This window comes from Argopecten irradians, chromosome 1, assembly GCF_041381155.1.
Source record: "Argopecten irradians isolate NY chromosome 1, Ai_NY, whole genome shotgun sequence".
In the NCBI taxonomy this organism is placed as follows: Eukaryota; Metazoa; Mollusca; class Bivalvia; order Pectinida; family Pectinidae; genus Argopecten; species Argopecten irradians.
The window spans coordinates 50,776,751-50,793,682 of NC_091134.1; the positions used below are offsets into that span (position 1 = coordinate 50,776,751).

Genomic DNA, 16,932 nt, shown 5'->3' on the forward strand with positions numbered 1-16,932 from the left:
GTTTTGTCTTTTGATACATTTAGATACATAGTGGGTCCTTTGACTTCAAAATTCTGGTAGATCTTTTCCCACAAAACGCATTGTATAAGCAAGCTATTTATACTTTTAGACAGTGTTTGGATTTATTTCAAGGCACGGGTATAAAAAATCCATTCGTATATAACGATTTTGATTAATTTTAGATATAACTTTATAATAATCACAATAACATATCCAAATGTACAAACTATCATCCTTATTGCTGTAGATATGATCATGACAAGGTAAAATTACATTTTTGAACATTTTAATTGATGACCTTTTACTTACTTTTTTATGTTTGCTTTTTTAGATTGGACGAACGTAACGCGGGATCTATTCGTCACAATCTGGAACATGGTGCTTATTTGGTTTGTTTAAGTAAATGCATATAAAAACAAAGATTGTAAGCAGTCTCACAGAAGTTGTATGTGAAGAATTATGCGAGATACAGGAAGGTCATCTCCTGATTCATCATGGATAACCTACTGCCAAAAACCCCAATGTCCATTGATGTGCAAGCCACAAACTCAAATGAAAAATCATCAATTATAGATGTCCACTACGTAACCAGGTGACACTACATCAAACAACTGAATGTTATATATAACATTGCATATATATTGAAGAATATCAAAAGCCTTACATTCTTTGATATACAGTGTTCATAAGAAGAAATGGGCATATGAGATGAAAGAGGAAAACCACTTGCAAACGTAAGGCAAACTTTGAGGTAAATCGTAAAAGATAAGATCATTAAATACTATTCAAGTGAAGCTCTTCGCTAAATTGCCACCCAGTATCCTATTTCTGATTCACCGTGCTCCCATCAAATGTAAGCTCTATATACAATATACGAGTTTTTGTTCCAAGCTAACAGTTGTTTGAAAATGTTTTTTTAATAACTAAAACTGCACTTGTGCATCATTTCATTCCTCTTTTGTTTCTAAAATTCTTCGTTTTTCTTACCCTTCACAATATCTTTGCTAAAATCATTATTTGTTTGTTATTATTTGGTGACCATATGAAGTTTACCTAAAACGTTTACCTGATACGCTTCCTCCTGGGGAATCGATAAGGAATCGGCCTGAAACACACCTGGGTTGCCATCCCAGTCCTGATAATCCCGACCCAGGTCCGTAGGTATTATGGGCAGGCTGCATGACGTCTTTATACTTATATACACCGTGATAAATCAATCATTCAATTTTTGTAGAAACCAAATCCGCCATCTTAAATTGTTTAACCCGTCGTTAACGTCCAACCCCGACATTACATATACGGGAACAGCATATCTAATGTGTCCTTGGGGTAATTAATGACCGTTATAGAAATCATTAATGAAAGTCATGATTGCAACATGAGTCTGTTTTATCTATACTAACATATATACCAGGGAAATCATATTTTCTTTTAGTATTTTCAAGATAACTGAATGGTTTTTTTTTTATATAAAATATAAATTGCACAAACGGCCTCTCAATTTGCTTAATAACCGTCTGACCATGGCACGCAACGGTCGAGCTCAACAAAGGGCGTCTGTAATAGAAGGTATATCCATTTGCAATTTGAGATAAATTTTATGAATATTGACAAATCAATCGACTTGTTGAATCCTAATTCTGCCCAGGGAGCGTTGTTTGTTGAAATCATGGATGGATGCTTTCTCACAAAGGCGCGTAAATACGCGGGCGGATAAATGTCTCGGTTTAGACAATAGTATGGTTTATTATGACCTGCTTACATCATATTGAAGCATATTGGGCAGATATCGGACTCCTGTACCGAACAACAAAGACTCGGTATATCGTATGTCCAGTGTACTTTAGGCAAGATAAAAATCTTTTTATAGTTTAGGTAATACTTTCCATGTTTAAGTGTTAGACATACGGTATTATAAGAAAAATGTTCATCTGTATGTTTAGAAATGCCAAATCAGGAATGTATATCTCCCACAAAGGAAAACCAAAATCAATAGATTTTGAAATTAAGTGCATAACTTTTACACTTCTACAGTAATAAATAACAGATGGTTAGAAAACACACAAAAGACTTTAAAGTCTCAAGAAAACAAGTACCACTGAAATAACAATAACGAAACCCAAGTCACGATTGTTAAATGGGGCGTTGAAACAATGTTAAACATTATAAAATAGTGTAACAGGATTTAATATATAAACAGGGATTTTTTTTTAAAGAAAGAAATGGAAAGTTTCAAGGTTTGAAATGTTGTTACTGTGCTTTTGCGTTTTCATAGTTAACGCACCTTATGGTACATTTTGCACTTGTTCATGGTATGAACTAGCTTAACAGGCTGTAAATTACAGCAACGTGTGATCATTATAGTTTCACTGACGTTGTCATGACAACGGCATCTGATCTCAGTCAAGATGGTGGTTTCACTTTATGGAAAATTAGTAAAGCATCGATATAGAACTGTTTTCTTGCTTAAACCTCCGAATCAAGTCAATAGGTAACCCCTGTCAACAAGTCCAGGATCTACATGTAAATAAGATACTAAAACTATATTGATATACCATCTTTGGTCGCTACAACTGCTAAAGCTTTCCAGACATCCAATCCATAGTGCAGTATAAAGTAACGACCAAAAACAGATAATTCGTACCAATAACATAATGCTATATCTTTGCCATGGGCGACTTAAAGGTCACCAAAGCTAATTATTGAACTCCTACTGAAAAAAAAATTGTTTGTAACAAGTATACAAATATAGCTCCTGATATTTATCAACAAACACATATTATAGCATACCATGATAAGTGTTATTTTTATTACGACCATTATCTAAGATGAAATCTTGACGATACATAAAGCTCCAAACATGGATTTGTGAGTGTTTCCTTACAGTCAGGTAGGCGTCGATGGTTAAATAATTGCCTGAGAAACACGTAACAGGCTACACCAAATCTCCAAGAGGAGCTTAAATGCATGGCTGCGAACATGTGAACATTATATGGCAGTTTAATTATGGGAATCATCGCTCCTGAAGAGTTCCAAATGACAAACATCCTCGGATAGTATTGTATGATTGATGGTAACGCTTGTTATGTCATTAATCAAAAATCAAAACAAACAAGAAACTTAGAATTACCATCGGAATAGATTCCCACGTAACGATTACACAAATGTAGATTTAATGCAAGTGATCCGTCAATAGATCTATAAGTAAAATCGCCATTCTCATCGTTTCAAGGGTCGGGACAAAATGTATAGCTAGAGATGCAATGTTGTGTTCTTATCATTTGATACTTAATATGGTAATCGAGATGTCACACTTCAAAGAAAAATAGAATTATAGTTTTTTTTAAGTGCAGTAGCAAATGCTATATGGGTTCATGGCAATTGCATATTAATGATTAAATCGCTGTGAAATAGCTATGAATATGGTATAATTGCAAAGTGGACGAGCAAAAAGTTAAATCACACATTTGAACAAGTTTAATAAACGGATAATATTGAAAGCTAAACACTTTCTGTAAATATTTTGCATGATACAACATAAATTTACATATTACATAATCAGAGTCTGCTGTAAGCTTGTAATGCATCAATAACGACTGTTGACAGTAAAACTGACGTGTAACGTCTGCCGTCTGGTCTCATTGAACGTATGTTATAGATTTACCAACTACTGGTAATCAGACACAATGCTTGTTGTATTCCAGGCTCTCCCTATTTAAATTACCCAAAATAATCACAGTTATCTATATAGCTACAGACAAATGTACAGCTAATTACTTTAGGAAAGACTACGGCTTATATGACATTGTAACTACTATACGTTTTGTCTTACTCATCAACATAGACATCAGTTATCATGTCCAACAAATACTAAACCTTTTTATACTCTATATTTATCATCTACAAATAATTTACGATGAAAGGTCATTATGGCAACTCGTGGCATCATAGAAAGTAATGTAATATTTCAACAGTTTTGAAATGTCACATATGAAAAATAAGGACCTTTGATAAGGTTAATATATGGTGTGATATTAACCTCGCCAAAGGCCTTATGCTGTCTTTAATTCCTCTTTGTAAATGGGGTCTTCCGGATTGCCTGTCATTAAAAATTGAAATAAATGTGATCCGGATAATATACAATACATATATTAACATGTTCTTATCTGTAATCTGTCTTTTTTCCGAGATATAAAATATCTTACCTGTGTTAGCATTGAGACCGGTAACATCCATCCCTCTACCAATGCATAGTTTTAATACGCCTAATTCGCATGGGCCGAATATTACTCGGGTAGCGCTTTAAAGGATCATCTGATTCAATTGAGACTTCCTGGCGTAAAAATCTCCTCTTTATAGTGCTATCACTTGTGTTATTGTTCCACTATCTCCTCGTTTTAATGTAACTTTAATGTTATTCCCACTTCTGTTTTCTTGAGGTTCAGTCTAAGTAGGTGAAGTGAAATGTACATAGCACTGTTTAAACTGGTTAGAGCCGATAGTTATACACTAGATTCTCATCTCACATGCACACTACATATTGTTCCGGTCCTGACTGTCCCAAACACACTCAAATCACATGTTAATAGATGTTATTTTCGTCAAAAAAATATGCCTCTCTATCTAAGCTGTATGAAATGACTCGCCCTTCGTTCAGTCACACTATCCACTTCGTACGTACAGATGTCCAACGGATTTGCTTTTCCTTTGGACAAGATAACACCTATACATATCCTTCATTGGTCACATTTAGGTCAGTAAACTACCTGGACGAAAATCATCGAAGACACAATCTCCATTCCTATGACATTTTTACATCGTTATCAAAAACCTTTGAAAGTAGTCTTCAACTACCATTAAACAACAGAGCGTAACCGGTGTATACATATGACCCCATTGTGTTTTTCGTCTATACTTGTAATTCGGAGATTAGCATGAACGCAAACTTGATCACCTAGCGGAAAGCCTGAGTGGTCAATAGCTTACAAATCTACCCGCTTTTATTGTTGTCGATACACAAGTCGGTAGATTAAAGGGAAAACACGGTGCTCTTAGCATGTCCAACACACAAACAATAATTCATATATAAACCAATCGAAACTTTTCCCTGTCATTAACAATTATAAACAGTACTGCATGGAAAGTAACGATTTACATTGTATTTGTAAGGTTAGTAATATATCCATTTTCTGTACAAAGTTTTACCACATGTATTTTCATAGAGTATAAATATACATGACATCTAGAATATGCATTATATAGCAATGTGATTGTGCAACGATATGTTGTAGATAATCCAGAAAAATGATGATTCAGTATTCAATAATGTGTTCACCATGGCAGGGACAGATATCGGCCCTGATGGGTAGGTAATAATTGTGAGGTAATAAGTTTGGGAGCGAACGTCATACATTATTCAGAGAAAATGACGTAAATTTAGGTCACAAAATAATAACATCATCATGGATATTATGAAAGAAGGAATGTTTTCCGATAAATGCATTGATTGATTTTTTTCTTGTAGAAGACGTTACATAACTATTATATGTTCGACTTCATTACAAAGTTAAGATCATACTGTATTTCATATTCTAATTACAAATGTGATTTATGTTCTTTAAACAATACTAAAACTTCTTGGTCAGATTTATATGAATTTAGAGTTGCTTCCGTCGTAATAAGACTAAATGAAGAAGCTGTTGTGTATACACACTTAGAATCTCAACATACACTTGGAGTCAGTTAATCATTACCAAATTAGGGGACAAAGTATAAAGAATGCATTACATTTCCCTTCTTCTGCACAAGGATCATAAACTGATTGCAAATAGAATATACGTTGTTGCTATCATAAGTGCAAAGGTACCAAGGTATTTCATGACTGTTCCTTAAATTAAGAGACAATACTGAGAAAGCTGGATAACAATAACAAAACAAAATCCACAAATCAAAGCCAAACTACCCAATGTTTTTACATGGTTATGAAAAAGAGATAAGGTATGTACCTAGTTTGGTGCTTCCCTAAGTGCCAAAAGTTGAATTTCTTCATTCAGAGAAACACGTTGATGATTTATTTGATATAAAGGTGTTCCTGTTTCATTTATCGAATATCGATATATTTGTCATATCTATAACTCTGTATGCAATTCTCGATTTCAATTCGAATTGAATGACAATCCATGGAATTCCCCAGGAAACAACATTTTCAAAGACGTAATACAATAGTTAACTGTCCGGGAAATTTTGTAGATAGAAATACCAAACCAAACTACCTATCTGTACTCTGTATCATACAGTTAGTCAGCAACATGCTCTTATTTCATGACAATCTCATCAAAAGGTTACATCAAAAGTCAAACGCTCCTTTCTCCCGGTTTAGATTATTTATTGCCAGAAACATGTTTACATAATGGCTTGTGATTTTATCCTAAATTGATCGATATGCATAGTACACGCTACATTTTCAAATTATTGTACGTTACAAAACAATCATTAAGTCGTCGGTAGGGGGAGGGAAAGGGTTTAAAGTATTATAGTATCTGATCTTTGTCTTATCGTCGCTTCTACTTCCTTTTAACATTATCATCATTTTTATTTTCCGTTTCCGGCTATATTAGGTCGGATTTGTTTTTGTATAACGTTTTTAAAGATTTCCATACATAAATGTTTGTATGATGACGAAAACATATCAAGTATAATCTAAGATAGTATCAATGTCTTTATCTAGAATATGAAGAGTTTATTCATTTAGTATTATTGATAGTTAGCGTCAAAATCAGCTGTCCTCTTCAACACGAGGGTTTACGAACTTGAACCAGAAGACATTCTCTGGCATTTATTAGCCATCAAAATATGCCTGTACTATAAAACAGTTCATTATAAGTGTCATTTTTAAATTGCATGTCATGCGGAAATTGACAATGAAATTACTTCCTGTTCTGTAATCAAAGTTACATCAACTTTTAGATCTACTGACTATATCCTGAAAGACCTTATCTTAGCATAGGGTGTAAACAAATAAAACAACATGGCATCCGATCATGAAAACTAAAATAAAACACTAAACTTAATGTAGATACTTTTATCAGTGATATTATATCTTGTATTCAATAAAGCTTCTTTTATGGGTTAAATTCCCTTCTTCCTGATCCATAAGCATGATATCACCATGCACATTTTAGAGATTGCTTAAAACCATGACGACATTTAATCTTTAATAAGATTCCCCATTTTATTTGAGTGATAAAGGGATGCATTTTAAGACTATTTTATAATGATGAAGTGTTCACTTGAAACATTGTGGTACCTTTCTCCATAATAAAATGACGAAGTCTTTATTTGCTATACAAACCATAAACTTATAAACTTGCACTTTAACGCGCAATCATTTGCTTTCCAGTTTATTTCAAGAGATGCCGCATTTAAATAACAAAGCTTTAAAGAACTCGTATATCTATAAGAGACCTTCAGTTCACCCGTGTGTCAAACTTTTTGTTTGTCGAGCATTCGAAATCGAGAGAAATTAAGTGAAATGAAGAAAAGTGCACACCATTAAAGTTTTAAATGCTTGACATTTAGTGCCCGACTGGTCTATAAATTCTGCACAACGGTTGGGTTTGTCAGCCTAGATATCAAAAATCTAGATTTCTTTGAAATCAAAAACAGATACAGTAAGAGTATTTATTTCTTATCAGCATAGACCATAATATCAGCTTTGATGACTGACCCTAACTGTGGTTTTGAATAAATATAAATGCAAAATAAGAGACATGGTTTTCAAAAAAAATCTTTTTTCACGGAAACCTTTGTGATGGACCCCATGACTGTGCATACAAGTAAAACCTCTTGTTCTTTGGCTTCAAAGACGTCCTCTGTTTACACGGAAAGTGCTTGTCCATTTCTAAACGACTAATTAGAGACTATGGAATGATACTGATAACTAGTAGTGTGTTTATGTTGATTTCTTGGTTTGATTCTTTACCTGCATATGTCAGTAGACAGTGCCAGGTCTGAAAAGTACAGGTGTGCTTTTACATATCCCTTGATGTATTGCTTTTAGATTTCACATCTCAGTTATGAAGTATGTACAAAAATTAGATGTGTTTACTAAAGATATTCATTCAACTACTGAGGCAATTATATTCCAGTTGTTGAAGAAGCATATAATTATTCCGATGTCATAAATTTTAGAGACTGACATCTCTCACCTAACCAACGATGAGGTGTCGACTACTACCCCTGGTGAAGAATGACAATTTGTAATACGCAATATTTCCATTTGCTCGGGATTCACACTATATAACTTACAACTTACCAACCAAAAAAACGAATTTATAAGATCATAATTCTCCTATAATTCCCGTTGGTGTAGTGATATGTATAAAATGTATTGTGACGTCGTTTTGAACGACGTCATGACGTAATGACGCGATGCGCATTTTTGTGCGTACTTGCGTGCTACCACAATGAAAACCTTTTTACTCTGTTATTAGCAACAATATTTTTTGTTATGATTTTTTAAATGTTAATTATCCTAAAGATAGAATATTTCGATTAATATGTTTGAAGTGTACTGATGATTTTGTGTTTATTTCCATGGACACATTATTTTTTCCGCGAATGACGTCGTGGGTTCTTATGACGTCGGTGGTACTTATGACGTCACAAGAAGAGACAGCGAGGAATTTGATTTAGTAATAGCGATTACAGTGTACATTACATGTTGGCTTAAAAGTAACAGAAAACGGAAATATTAGCATTAAATTGGCTTCTTGGTGAATTTATGGTTGATTTTGATGTTGTTGTTTTCTACTTTCGTTATATTTTGTGTTTTTAATGAGAGGGAGAAGGTTCATGTAATGTTAATTAATGGAATTCTACTATGTAGTGGGCGTATTTTCAATGATCTGGTAGCTAATAAGTATATGCCATTTGATTCGAGGCACTTACGATGCGGTGAGTATTTGGTTGGTGGATATAATGCAATTGAAATTATTATTATTGATGAATATATGACTTGCTAGGCGTGGAGAGATTGACTCATTATTTGAGAATCCATATAGTAAGGAATTGCTATTTAAATATTAAATGGAATAGAGTTGGAAATAGCTTGTCAGCGCACTGCTTATCATACATTAAATGAGCTGGATCTGTTACGACTGGTATGATATCATGTAATAGGTGAATGGGTCTAACGGTATATTGAACTGATGTCATTATTACTTGTCGTGTAAGCTAGACAAATACATCCCGTCTGTGTATATACGGGTATATTATTAGGACTTTAACGAGATGCCTACAACTGACAGTCACTATCACATCTTTTTACTTTTAAAACCAGCGATTCATACCCACAACAGTTAATTACACTGCTATGTAGAGTAATCGCTAACCCTCTTCACATAAAACATTTAAACGTGAAAAACACAAAAAACATAATCCCTACTGACGTTTAGGGATTCTAATGAATATTGTGTTAATTCCTCACCAGACATTGATCGTATTGTGCCGGTATGGTTGTGTTTTAAATGCAATCGGTTATATTTTTTGTTTTTAATTTGATATCTAGTTAATATTTACTATTTATTTTCAGTAACCCGTGCTTCTTAGTACCCATTGAAATCCGGTTCGAAGTCGATGGCAGTTATAATAATAAATAGTTGCAAATTTTATAGAATATAATAATCAAGTCATAATCATTGTATGCAAAAAAATTAAAATTTCAGTTTTTTCCAGCTATCAATTCCATGTTTACATTACACACATCTCAAGGCTGATTTTCTTATATAATCATCAAACAACAATCCGATTGTTTTTAAATATTGGAAACTGAGTGAAATAAACAATAGTATCCCATATCAATATGGTTCATGCTATACGCACACATCCACTTAAATCACAGCGAGGTGTCCATCTTCTACAATGGCTAACTAAAAAGATAGGAAGAAGATGCATAAACATTGCTTTTAACTCTATACTTTTTAACTATGTCGGTATATCTATGACTGAAATATCTTATCATATATTGACAATAAGTACCCGCACTAACACATATTGACAATAAGTACCCGTACCTTCACATACTGACAATAAGTACCCGCACTAAACCATATTGACAATAATTAGTACCCGTACTATCACATATTGACAATAAGTACCCGAACTAGCACATATTTACAATAAGTACCCGCACTATCACATATTGACAATAAGTACCCGCATTATCACATATTGACAATAAGTACCCGCACTATCACATATTGACAATAAGTACCCGCACTATCTCATATTGAACATAAGTACTCGCACTAACAAATACTGACAATAATTACTCGCACTAACAAATACTGACAATAAATAACCGCACTATCTCATATTGACAATAAGTACTCGCACTAACAACTACTGACAACAATTACTCGCACTAACAAATACTGACAATAAGTAACCACACTAACACATATTGAAAATTAGTAACCGCACTATCGCATATAGACAATTAGTACCCGCACTATCTCATATTGACAATAAGTACTTGCACTAATAAATACTGACAATAATTACTCGCACTAACACATATTGACAATTAGTACCCGCACTATCGCGTATTGACATTAAGTACCCGCACTATCGCATATTGACAATAAGTACCCGCACCATCACTTGCTGACAATAATTACTCGCACTAACAAATACTGACAATAAGTAACCGCACTTACACATATTGACAATTAGTAACCGCACTATCGCATATAGACAATTAGTACCCGCACTATCGCATATTGACAATTAGTACCCGTACCATCACATATTGACAATAAGTACCCACATTATCACATATTGACAATAAGTAACCGCACTATCACATATTGACAATAAGTACCCGCACTATCACATATTGACAATAAGTACCCGCATTATCACATATTGACAATAAGTACCCGCACTATCACATATTGACAATAAGTACCCGCACTATCTCATGTTGAACATAAGTACTCGCACTAACAAATACTGACAATAATTACTCGAACTAACAAATACTGACAATTAATAACCGCACTATCTCATATTGACAATAAGTACTCGCACTAATAAATACTGACAATAATTACTCGCACTAACACATATTGACAATTAGTACCCGCACTATCGCGTATTGACAATAAGTACCCGCACTATCGCATATTGACAATTAGTACCCGTACCATCACTTTCTGACAATAAGTACCCGCACTAAAACATATTGACAATAATTAGTACCCGTACTATCACATATTGACAATAAGTACCCGCATTATCACATATTGACAATAAGTACCCGCACTATCACATATTGACAATAAGTACCCGCACTAGCACATATTGACAATAAGTACCCGCACTATCACATGTTGACAATAAGTACCCGCATTATCACATATTGACAATAAGTACCCGCACTATCACATATTGACAATAAGTACCCGCACTATCTCATATTGAACATAAGTACTCGCACTAACAAATACTGACAAAAATTACTCGCACTAACAAATACTGACAATTAGTAACCGCACTATCTCATATTGACAATAAGTACTCGCACTAACAACTACTGACAACAATTACTCGCACTAACAAATACTGACAATAAGTAACCACACTAACACATATTGACAATTAGTAACCGCACTATCGCATATAGACAATTAGTACCCGCACTATCACATATTGACAATAATTACTCGCACTAACAACTACTGACAACAATTACTCGCACTAACAAATACTGACAATAAGTAACCGCACTAACACATATTGACAATTAGTAACCGCACTATCGCATATAGACAATAAGTACTCGCACTAACAAATACTGACAATTAGTAACCGCACTATCTCATATTGACAATAAGTACTCGCACTAACAACTACTGACAACAATTACTCGCACTAACAAATACTGACAATAAGTAACCACACTAACACATATTGAAAATTAGTAACCGCACTATCGCATATAGACAATTAGTACCCGCACTATCTCATATTGACAATAAGTACTTGCACTAATAAATACTGACAATAATTACTCGCACTAACACATATTGACAATTAGTACCCGCACTATCGCGTATTGACATTAAGTACCCGCACTATCGCATATTGACAATAAGTACCCGCACCATCACTTGCTGACAATAATTACTCGCACTAACAAATACTGACAATAAGTAACCGCACTTACACATATTGACAATTAGTAACCGCACTATCACATATAGACAATTAGTACCCGCACTATCGCATATTGACAATTAGTACCCGTACCATCACATATTGACAATAAGTACCCACATTATCACATATTGACAATAAGTAACCGCACTATCACATATTGACAATAAGTACCCGCACTATCACATATTGACAATAAGTACCCGCATTATCACATATTGACAATAAGTACCCGCACTATCACATATTGACAATAAGTACCCGCACTATCTCATGTTGAACATAAGTACTCGCACTAACAAATACTGACAATATAATTACTCGAACTAACAAATACTGACAATTAATAACCGCACTATCTCATATTGACAATAAGTACTCGCACTAATAAATACTGACAATAATTACTCGCACTAACACATATTGACAATTAGTACCCGCACTATCGCGTATTGACAATAAGTACCCGCACTATCGCATATTGACAATTAGTACCCGTACCATCACTTTCTGACAATAAGTACCCGCACTTAAACATATTGACAATAATTAGTACCCGTACTATCACATATTGACAATAAGTACCCGCACTATCACATATTGACAATAAGTACCCGCACTAGCACATATTGACAATAAGTACCCGCACTATCACATGTTGACAATAAGTACCCCCAAGTCACATATCACATTGACAATAAGTATCCGCACTATCACATATTGACAATAAGTACCCGCACTATCTCATATTGAACATAAGTACTCGCACTAACAAATACTGACAATAATTACTCGCACTAACAAATACTGACAATTAGTAACCGCACTATCTCATATTGACAATAAGTACTCGCACTAACAACTACTGACAACAATTACTCGCACTAACAAATACTGACAATAAGTAACCACACTAACACATATTGACAATTAGTAACCGCACTATCGCATATAGACAATTAGTACCCGCACTATCACATATTGACAATAATTACTCGCACTAACAACTACTGACAACAATTACTCGCACTAACAAATACTGACAATAAGTAACCGCACTAACACATATTGACAATTAGTAACCGCACTATCGCATATAGACAATAAGTACCCGCACTATCACATATTGACAATAATTAGTACCCGTACTATCACATATTGACAATAAGTACCCGCACTATCACATATTGACAATAAGTACCCGCACTAGCACATATTGACAATAAGTACCCGCACTATCACATGTTGACAATAAGTACCCGCATTATCACATATTGACAATAAGTACCCGCACTATCACATATTGACAATAAGTACCCGCACTATCTCATATTGAACATAAGTACTCGCACTAACAAATACTGACAAAAATTACTCGCACTAACAAATACTGACAATTAGTAACCGCACTATCTCATATTGACAATAAGTACTCGCACTAACAACTACTGACAACAATTACTCGCACTAACAAATACTGACAATAAGTAACCACACTAACACATATTGACAATTAGTAACCGCACTATCGCATATAGACAATTAGTACCCGCACTATCACATATTGACAATAATTACTCGCACTAACAACTACTGACAACAATTACTCGCACTAACAAATACTGACAATAAGTAACCGCACTAACACATATTGACAATTAGTAACCGCACTATCGCATATAGACAATAAGTACCCGCACTATCACATATTGACAATAAGTACCCGCACTATCTCATATTGAACATAAGTACTCGCACTAACAAATACTGACAATAATTACTCGCACTAACAAATACTGACAATTAGTAACCGCACTATCTCATATTGACAATAAGTACTCGAACTAACAACTACTGACAACAATTACTCGCACTAACAAATACTGACAATAAGTAATCGCACAAACACATATTGACAATTAGTAATCGCACTATCGCATATAGACAATTAGTACCCGCACTATCACATATTGACAATAATTACTCGCACTTACAAATACTGACAATAAATACATGTAGTAACACATACTGACAATAAGTACCCGCACTATCAAACATTTACAATAAGTACCCAGCATAAATTTCTATATTTGTATAGAAACAAAACTTAAACACAGAGTTGTGAAATATCAAAGGGTCATATTTTTCCTTTGAGCACTATTATGGTCGCATAGAATTAAAGACTTTATTACGAGTCCGCGTCGAGAATCGAGACATGGTGACATTGCCTTGGCAATATTTGTGCGTAATCTTGAGAGTTTACATGATTAAATTATTTTACAATACTCAGTATTTTTCAGTATACAGTGGGATCCAAATTTTTCTCTTCTGAAGCAAACATTCCAACAAAACAGTGAAAGCAATATTCGATTGATTGATTTGATCGGTAAAAGGCACTGAAGTGATGATTCGGGTTTTAAAAATATTACGTGATTTTATTTCGGCCAGATGCTGAGTGTTTTGATCAAGTTCAAAATCGATCGAAACAATGTCTGCCTCAGTAATGCCTTATTAACAGACCGGACGTTTTAGATACATGACAGGTTTAGAAGGTGGAGGAAGCTAAAGTAATCGACGTTAGATGGTATTTGGTAATATGACGGGATACCTTAACTACTCGCCTGTATTACATGTAGAAGACATTTATTGGAACAGACCAACATACCTGTACATGATTATCCCAAGACAAATGAAAAGTACATTGACTAAAAGTCCATGAACTCTAAATGGGGAAACAACTCATTTCCACGCTGACATCCTATGCAATATAATGGTCCTAGCATGACGATGATATTACTAAACGGAAATTCACACCACAAATAAATCTCTATATTAGCATTCGTGATATTAATAGTGGGTTGAAACTATTGTTATAACTTTCTATACTTTATGGAAAGAATATTTAAACCGTTTTCGTCAAACTCTAAAATACATCAACAAAAACAGCTAATTAAAGTACAGGTATGTGGAAAAACACACCACTGTAATTGATCATACGGCTTCAGCTCGTTATCAATTAAAGATCTTAGTTACATAAGAAGACATACAATGTACTTGATATGGCCTGGTGCTTCAGTGGACTTGATTTCGGCACATACATGTACCATTTCCTATATTTCTTCACACACTTGTTTATATATTCTACAAGAAACGGTCACGCAACAATAGATTTTCCAATCAATGACCGACAGATGATGACCCATTTATCATCTAGAGTAATACTCATTATGTTTACTTTCAGGTTTTAGATATCTTCGTGTCTAACAACCAGTTCCGAAGCTACCTTTGTTTTCATTATTGTGTCCCTATCTAGGTTTGTCGTAAAACTATTGTGTTCGGCATTAACACCCTTCCTAATAGTTTGTTATTGTTTTTCATTATTCTATTGTATACAGCCACAATAATGAGTATTGTTAAACATAGCAAAAATATACAATTGTGTTTTTTGTGAAATATTTTAAAATGTTAAGCGGCATAATACCTATTGACTTTGTTCTAGCTGTGACTGATTATGTATATTACCTGCTTTGGTCCCCTATGTACCTGGTACAGGGAAGATTACCAGATGTAATAAAGTCCGAAGCTAAGTTTAAAAACGAACATTTCATTGAATAAATTTCAATTTTGACTACAATACAAGCAAGTTGTCAATCAATTATGAAATTCAGAACAATGCGTGTGTAGAAAACTCAATATCTGGGACCACATGCCACGATGTTTACTTAGCAACACTGAGCTACGAACATTGATAATACTGTGATAATTTGAACACTTACATCAAGCAATTTTATCTTAATTATGAAGACTAATTGTGATAACATAAATGTTCTTTTTTGTTCTTACTATTCTTTTTCCAAATTTAGTATGCTTTATTAAAACCTTTTTATTTGTTATAGTTATGACAGAGTTCAACGTGTATGATATACACGCATATACAAATATCATAGCATCAGTCAGTTTTGTATGTGGACAGTGTTAAGGTAATGTCTTCTATGGGAATGCAATTTGAATCAATTCGGGTGATTTTGATATCGTTTCATTATCACAAGGTATAAGTTTATCAAATAACAGTTTGTTTTATCTATACTTACGTCATTAGATCAACTTCGATTCGCTCCATGGTGGTCTGCGATGGAAGTGTCAGTATCCTGATTATTCCAGGACCAGATAGGGACCAGGCTACAATAGCATTATCCCATCCGAGGTGGGATAAACATATAATAGTATATCACTCCACTGGCATAAACACCTCGTATTGACAGACAACACACCACCTCACGTCTAGACCAGCTCTCATGTCCTATACATATTTTTGTATTATTGTTTAAATGTCGTTTACAAAACTCTTTATTAATAAACGGGTTTAGCATTATATGGACCCCTTTTGTTGGACAAGCGCGAGATGCCTCATTTCCACTTGGTGATCGATTCAGTCTTTTGTGAATATCAGAAACGAAAGCTTTGGTCGCACGAGCAGATTTCAATTAAAATGTATTTCACTACACTCATGGAATTTAAAAGGTCGTTCAATACTTAAGCGACATTAGCGATGGTAGAGGGTGTCGGATATCGTGACGTCACAGATAATGCCCTATTACCAGTATAGATTACACCTGTAATCATCACATTAATACGGAACCCACGAAGTATCAATGTATACCAATTATATGTAAGTCTTCTGTAAATCTGTAAAACACACTTATGCGTAGTTGT

General features: G+C 34.2%; 1 protein-coding gene across 3 annotated transcripts in view; it reads right to left on the minus strand.

Annotated features, from left to right (window-relative positions):
• Positions 1–16,541, minus strand: part of LOC138331883 (uncharacterized) — a 34,251-nt gene extending 17,710 nt beyond the window's left edge. The window contains exon 1 of one of the 3 annotated variants that reach the window (XM_069279740.1): positions 16,311–16,541. In XM_069279740.1, the coding sequence (XP_069135841.1) occupies positions 16,311–16,339 (29 nt within the window). In that variant the 5' untranslated portion in view covers positions 16,340–16,541. Of the gene's footprint in view, positions 1–1,066; positions 1,389–4,205; positions 4,962–16,310 lie in introns of those variants that run through there. The other 2 variants (XM_069279753.1, XM_069279731.1) reach the window with 2 other exon arrangements.
• Positions 16,542–16,932: the final 391 nt, after the last annotated feature.